Source organism: Centruroides sculpturatus, unplaced genomic scaffold (genome assembly GCF_000671375.1).
Source record: "Centruroides sculpturatus isolate CEXI.00-Female unplaced genomic scaffold, Cexi_2.0 scaffold771, whole genome shotgun sequence".
In the NCBI taxonomy this organism is placed as follows: domain Eukaryota; kingdom Metazoa; phylum Arthropoda; class Arachnida; order Scorpiones; family Buthidae; genus Centruroides; species Centruroides sculpturatus.
In genome coordinates this window covers 311,122-319,137 of record NW_019385869.1, presented here as the reverse complement: position 1 = coordinate 319,137, position 8,016 = coordinate 311,122, and the positions used below count along the sequence as shown (strand labels likewise).

The 8,016-nt window shown below is 31.6% G+C and overlaps 1 protein-coding gene across 1 annotated transcript; it reads left to right on the top strand.

The window, feature by feature from the left end:
- Positions 1-256: 256 nt before the first annotated feature.
- Positions 257-2,387, top strand: LOC111642642 (patched domain-containing protein 3-like). Its single transcript, XM_023389009.1, has 4 exons — positions 257-833; positions 907-1,927; positions 2,005-2,322; positions 2,368-2,387. The coding sequence occupies exons 1-4, from the start codon at positions 822-824 to the stop codon at positions 2,385-2,387; spliced, it is 1,371 nt and encodes a 456-aa protein (XP_023244777.1). The 5' UTR covers positions 257-821.
- Positions 2,388-8,016: the final 5,629 nt, after the last annotated feature.

Sequence of the window (8,016 nt, the reverse complement as noted above, 5' to 3'; positions counted from 1 at the left end):
AAGTTTTTTGCATTTGTCGACGTTCGATGGTTCTCTGATTTAAAAGAAAGGTAATATTTCCGTAGATTTCTGTTTGCCTGATTACCATTTTTTACCTCTGTTTTATATTACAACGGAAATAGAAAAAAGCAATAGAAAATTCGGTTTTAACTATAAAAGGTGCAGTTTTGTCTTTCACAAGNGTTGAATAGATACTATTATTATTATCCCAAGTAAAAAAATACTTAATACACAATTATAGTAAAAAATAATCTGCATCAAAGTTTCGGGTATCTTTTACTCACCTCATAGCTGGTTTAACAATTTCTCACCTCATTCTCGACGGGTTAATATAACATAATATAACTTAACATTACATAACATCATATAACCTAACCTAGTTTAACCTATTTTAATCTAACCTTAACTAATGTATATTTGCTGAAAATAGCTTCATAGCCTGTTCAAATATCTGAAAATTATGTGTAAATGTTATATTTGACAACTGGTATAATATTTTTCACCAAATCAGAAATATAAGTTGGGGATTGATGACAAGAAGTTTCTGTTGAAAAAATAACAGAAACTACTTAAAGATTTGCTTGAATTGAAAAGTTTCAACACAGTCAACCAATGAAGCATTCCACAAATAGATGACATCACGTCATATAGAACAAATGCAATTTATAAAAGGGAAAACTAGCTCGGAAATTTTAACAATTTAATGATTTATTTTTAATGGTGAATGGTACTTTTTTCAACCTGATAGGGCTCTCCATCGTGAACCACTTTTTACTCAATAGTGCAAGGACAATTCAGAATTCTTTAAGTTCAACATAACAATGAATAAACAGGTAAAAAATCATTTCATCTAAACTAAACGTTTGAAATGCGTATGCTAAAGTAGATTCTATTTAAATTTTTTAGATAAGAAGACTCGAAACTTCAAAGAAAACGAAATGTTTGTGTCTGACAAACAGCGTATCCAATATAATTGGTCGACTTGGTGTAATAATTAGTCGATATCCCCTCTATTTTGTCATTATTCCTGTCATTCTTTCCAGTTTATTATCACTCGGACTTATTAAGGTTCGAACCAATGAAGACATCGATTTTCTCTTAACTGCAGACAGTGGTAAATATTTTGATGCCAAACAGTTTATACATAACACATTCCATACCGATTCGGGTAGATTCGATTTTTTACGACTTACCAAACGCCCACGTTTTCCAATGATCTATATAGTAAATGACAGAGAAGACGACATTTTACGCAAAAAATTTTTGGACGAAATACAAATTGTTGATAAGATTGTAAAAAATACCACAACTTTTGTAGATGGAAAGATTTTTGGTTACTCGGAAGTGTGCCAAATTGTAGATGGCAAGTGTTCAGAAAATACTCTCATTGATCTGCTGAACGACTCCGAAAACGCTATTCATGAAATATTAAAAATGAAGTATCCCGTTAATATGGATCCTCTAACATACGCGTACAAAATCTTCTGTATAAATTTAGGAGGAGTGACGACAGACGACAAAGGATACATAATTGAAGCAAAGGCCGTTCGTTTACTGTATCCGACTGAAGAATCCAATGCAAGTAAAAACAAGTGGAATGAAGAATGGACAAAGGCAGTTTACAACAAGTTAAGAGATTATACTTTCGAGCATATTAAAACATTTCCCGATCCATTCGCGTCTACCGATTATCAAGTACAACGCATTTCACAGGAATTAGTGTCTTTGATAAGCGTGGCTGTGGTCGTTGTGGCCATTTTCTCCAAGGTGACGAACATGACTAACAATTGGGTAAAATCCAAACCCTGGTTAGGCGTAGCTACTGTCGTATCTGCCGGTCTGGCTGTGACCACCGCTTTTGGATTATTATCCGCCTGTGGAGTAGAAAATCTTCGGTGGAACGTCACCCTTCCTTTCATGATTTTTGGTAAGCTAAACTATATTATACTTGCAAATACTAATACATTTCTCTTTATATCTTTTTATTGTTTTGATATATTAAAGCTACGGAAGTGGACGACTCGTTTGTCGTATTGGCTTGTTGGAAGGTAACAGATTGCAACGACAGAGTAGAAAAACGAATGGAACAGACATATCGCAACGCAGCAGTGTCCATCACCATAACGTCTCTAACGAATTTCTTCTCGTATTGCATTGCCATGACGTCACCATTCCCGGGTGTAAGAATATTCTGTTTATATGCCGCCACGTGCATTTTCTTCAGTTATGTCTTTCAGTTATTATTTTTCGGCGGATGTTTGGCATTAAGTGGATACAGGGAAGAGAAGAATCTTCATCCTTTTACATTTAAACCAGCTTTTGGTAAATATTTTAAGATTATTATCTTGTAGTGGTGTTTTTCCGTAGGTTTTCTAGTAATAGCTTAAATTCTTTACACTTTTTTCTGTATTGAGACATGTCACTTGGTTCATTATAGTTGACATCGCTTAAACAAATTATAATAAATGGGGACTTTGTTGTAGATTCGAATTTATAAAAATAGTTAACATTATGTCTTGATGTTCTCGTTCTTAAGTGTTTTAATTATAATTTATGTTATAAACTTTTATATGTGATAACTTAAACATTGAAAATTATTTAATTATTGAGGTTCGATTATTAGGGCTATGTTGCCATTAAATTTTGTTGATTGAAGGTCCAGGGGGTGAGAAGATAGAGGAACTTGCTTATCATGTGTCGAGTAGGACGTGCTTAAAGTCGAATTTCCTCGTTATCAGAAATTACAATTATTTTATAATCCTTGCCTTTCCCCTGAAGATTACGCTTATTGACACTTTATGATAATTTAAAATATAAAAAAACTTTTTTAAACAATAAATCATAACAGATCGTGATACTCCGATTATCAAAGGTTGCCGTACATTTTAAGCAACTCCTTGCTTCAATTTTTCACAATTTTCATCATAAATCTCGCGTTTTTAAGATGTAATTAAAGATACCAAAAGCACAGCAAAGTGTGAAAGCAGAACACGTTTACTCCCATATAGTTTTTATATATATTACCTATCAGTATACAGTATATTGTATATAAAAAGAGACGTATTTAAGCGTTATGTATTTAATGTTATTGTTACGTTTTTATATGTTCGTTTGTGCCAAGAATAAAGGCAACAGGACGAATCGTTTTTGCATTCAAATAAACATCTCAAGAAGTTTCTAAACTAATCCCAACTGAATTCTATGTGCTGTGAAACGGTATTGCGTTTGTTGCTTTAAACAAATATCTTAACAGTGTTTACGTCGTGTAAACATTTTCCGTATGAAACACGTAAATTTACTTGAAGCGCTAATTGTTATCTTTTTTCATTGCACCTCATATGACGAAAATTTGAACCGGAAGCAACAAATAAACTAAAACATGTTTGTAGTCAATACTGTGAATGTTTAAGCAGGAGAATGACGTTCTACACCGAGTAAACCTACCAAAAATTTTACGCAAATATTATAGAAGTTGATATAAAATTATTATTAAGTGTTTGCAATATAAGGTTACGTCAATAATATGTGTAATTAGAATAGGAATGAGATCAAATTCAATTTGATCATTACCGTTTGTTTTCAACATTCGGTAGTTTATCAGTTTTTGAATCGTCAATTGTCGAACAGGCTTTTGTTCCAGTGTAGAACAGTCGTACAATTTTTCTGCTTAATGTTTTATATAACATTTGCGTTAAATTTTACTCATTATTTTAAATTCATTAATTTAATTTCAATACTATAATTATATTTTTTAAAAGTTACATAGTGCACAGAATATGTGAGATACCGTGGGCCAAGATGCCATCTGACTACTTACTCCGCAACGACCGCCCACGTTGTCATTTCGGATGGCTTTTTATCGAGTGGCGAGGGAGGTAAGCAAGTCNGAACTTAATTAAGAACATTATTTTTAAACTGTAAGACTAAATATCTGCATCCATAATTCCAGTATAATAAGTCCTGTTAATATATAGAATGTACTAGTATACAAAATAAATTATAAATAGTGTAAAAAAGGACAAAAAGGCATAATAACTAGTCTAAAGATATGCTTGCTTTTCTACAAAAGCGCAAAAAACCTCATCTATAATAGTACAGTAGAAGCAGAGTTCTTCAGGATAATCCTTAACCCTCTCCCTCCCCCAGGGTAGGAATCTCCAAAATTCCTTCTTGGTGTATGTTCTCATGACATAACTGTGTATCAAATTTTAACTTTCAACTCCAAACCGTTTGTGACTCAGCGCTTATTAGCGAGGTTGAGGCCGAAGTTTTAAACCCGAAAACGTGTACGTCGGGTTGAATAGTCAGTGGAATCATGCTCGACATTCCAAGCTTTCTCTCTGTCCTCATTTATTGACACTAAACCATCTATACGTCAATCCTCTCGTACAAACGTACCACTTTTCAAAATTTACAAAATTTTCGAAGTTATTAAGTAGATAAGTTATAAGCACAGTAGTTATTAAGCGTCAAAGTGGATAAGCAAACTAGTTCCTACCCTTACACTCTCCTTACACTCATATATATATATATACATACACAAAAAAACCTGCCAAGTTTTTTGCATTTCTCGACGTTCGATGGTTCTCTGAGTTAAGAAAAAAGTAATATTTCCGTAGATTTCTGTTTGCCTGATTACCATTTTTTACCACTGTTTTATATTACAACGGGGATAGAAAAAGCAGTAGAAAATTCGGTTTTAACTATAGAAGGTGGAGTTTTGTCCTTCACAGGTATAATTATCTTGAATCGTTATTAATGAATAATAATTTCAATAAAATTTATTCACTTGAAAACAGGTTTGCAGCACGTCGTGCGATCAATCCAATGTTACATTTCAAACAGAGGGAAATAATTCTAGATGTAGTGGAAAAGTAACTTTTTATACAGGAAAATAATACTTCTTCAATATTTAAATAAAAGACTTAAAAATACGAAACGTTCGAAAAATATTTATAAAGTTAATTTTAAAGTCTTCAAACACATTTTATAGAGTTCAGTACACGAGTAAAAAAACTTATTGTTGCAAGAAAGTGTCAACTACAGAATTTGTTTATTTGTGACCATGACAAATGCAACGTAATTATGCGATAAATTTATAAACCTTTCGACACTATTTCCGTACGATTATTCTATACAGGAATCGGACATTTATTGTGACGTCGTCATAATTCCGGGCTGCGATTTTATTAATATTTCGATTTAATAAATTTATCTGCAAAATGAGTTATGATATGCATTATTTAAATTGTTTAACGTAAAATCATTTAAGTATTATTCACCTTATATGCTTTAGTATTAAAGTATTGACGAACGATTGTCGTAAGCATTAATTCTGTACCGAAATTTACGCTGTACATAAGAAGCCAACTTCTTTCAATTAAAACAGCTTCACTTACGCTTCAAATTTGAAGTTTGTATCAAAAGCTTCCTCATCTTTCTGCACGTGGTCTGAATTTTCATGGATTTAACTCCATTCTCTAGATTAACGAATAAACAACGATAGTGGAAATATGTAACATTGAAATTTGAAAATCTTAGCCAAATAACATTAAATTTTAAAAAATTAATTATGCGATTAATTTTAAACTGATTATAGATTATCGTACGAACGAAATTAAGAATATAAAAGTGTTATTAAAATGGCATTTAATAAGAGTTCGAGGAAAAAACTTTTAAAATTTAATGCCATAAAAATCATTGCGTCGAAGGTTATCACGAAACCACGTCATCTACGAGTAATTCTATTCTTGCTGAACACAGTATAAGTTCCACTTGAGAAAGTCACACACGTATGTAGAATGCTATTGTTTTAATTCTTTGTAATACCGGTAGTAAAATTATTCGGTAAGTAATAATTAATATATAAAATTCTATATATTTAAATTAGTATATGACGTGAAAAAATATATATTTATCAAGTAGTAATATAATAGCTTCTCGTAACTGTAATTAATGTGAAATTGTAAGATACTTGTTTCTGTGCCATAACTGACGATAAACCTCTATTGCGTACGTAATGAAGCAATTATTTTCGCTTTGACGTTGATGTAGTATTTGTATGTCGACATGAAGAAGGAAAATAGTTAACTCCTTATTAGAGATGACCATTCATTAATACAAACGTTCTTACACGGATAAAAGGATTACTTGCCGGATGACAAAAAGATTTATCAAATGTCCCAAACGATCGGATGTACTGATTTTCTATGCAAGTTTCGTCTGTCGGGAGAACTCGGGACAGCGACGAGTTGGTGGCTGATAGAACTTTCCTAGCACACACGGAATCTTCGTCGAACTCATTTCTATTGATGACGACACTCGGAGTAAGGAGGTGACTAAAATGAAAATACCCGCTGCAAGTCTTTGTAGTTCTAAGTTCTTATATAATTTTTGTTCCTATATATTGTATCAATTGTTTGCATTCCCGTTTCCCGCTCCCTGATTTGTCACTCACTTCTCTTTAGCTAAAAAATTGAGATCAGTTCTGGAATAAAAAAACATAGGGATAGTCTAGCATCATTTCGACTCTGACTGAGAATACCGATAGAACTAAGACAACCGCGCTGCAACTTTTTTTGTTTATTAATTCCTTCTCCTTATTTCGGTTCTACATCAGAGGGTTTAATAAAGTCCGGTTGCACAACCGGGGAGTTGTATCGTTTTAATTTTAAAAAAATTGTTTAAGCAAAGTAGTAAATTTTCAAGATTACTTTTGTTATTATAACTTTTCATAGACTGATAGTGGCCGTTATTATTGACAGAATTCTCTTGATTCAATCGGGAAAACAATGCACAATGATAAATATCTCCATATCATTTTTTTTTTCAAATTTCTACAACCGAAGTAACTTCCTTTATCGAAAAAAGACTTTACGAACGGGAAATAATTAAAGTTTTGAAAATTTTTTTATTAAATTAAAATAAAAAATAAAGCAATATTAGAATTTGTGGCGTAGTAAACACTAGTATTGTGTTTTATTCCAAAGACACATGGCAAATTTTTCATCAAATTCCTTTATTAGTTGAGTTCCTTTATTGATTTCGACTCAACTAATAAAGGAATTTGATGGAAAATTTGCCATGTGTCTTTGAAATAAAACACAATACTAGTGTTTACTACGCCACAAATATAAAACAGGACACGGTTTCAAAAAACAAATGAACATAAAATTAATATGTTTGGTTACATTAGGTTAACGTGCCGCCTTATAAATTACACTGTTTAACATAATTTTTGGCACACGGAGAAAAGGAAATTGTATCTAATAGGACTTTTTGTATTTACAACCATGGGATCAAAATTTTTCTATCATCTTCTGATTTTCCGTAATCATAGATATAAATTTTGGCTCCATGTCTGGCCATCCACAAAAACTTTTTTGCACCGCTTGCAGCGGACAAGGGACAAAGATGGAATTCGTTTAACAAGTTTGTTTTACCAACTTGTTACCCAGATAGCAGAATAAAAATCACACAACATGACACGTCACCCACAGGCAATACTCTACAAAATTTGTGGGATTTGCATTAAGTGAAGATGAACTTTTGTGTTGTGATTTTTAGCTGTATGTATTTTGTTACCTTCCGAAGAAAATATAGCAAGGAAATATGTAAATTATCTTGATATGTAAAAAATTAACATTTTTAACTTAACGAAAACGGTTAATTGGGCTCGTTAATTAATAAATGTTATAAACTATATTTTGATTGTAAATTGGGCGATCAGAATAAAANTTTAAGTATTTTTTCTATTTTTATAATTAAAAGATACTATACTTATGTTGATTAACCAAAGAAGTTGTAATTTTGTTAGAATTTTATAACTACCAAATGTTAAACTACCAAAACTTGTGGTTTTCAAAAAAAATATAGACACTGTTATTTCAATTTAAAAAAAAATGGTTTTTAATCTTAAACATGATATTTTATTTACTCACTTGTTGAATAGATACTATTATTATTATCCCAAGTAAAAAAATACTTAATACACAATTATAGTAAAAAATAATCTGC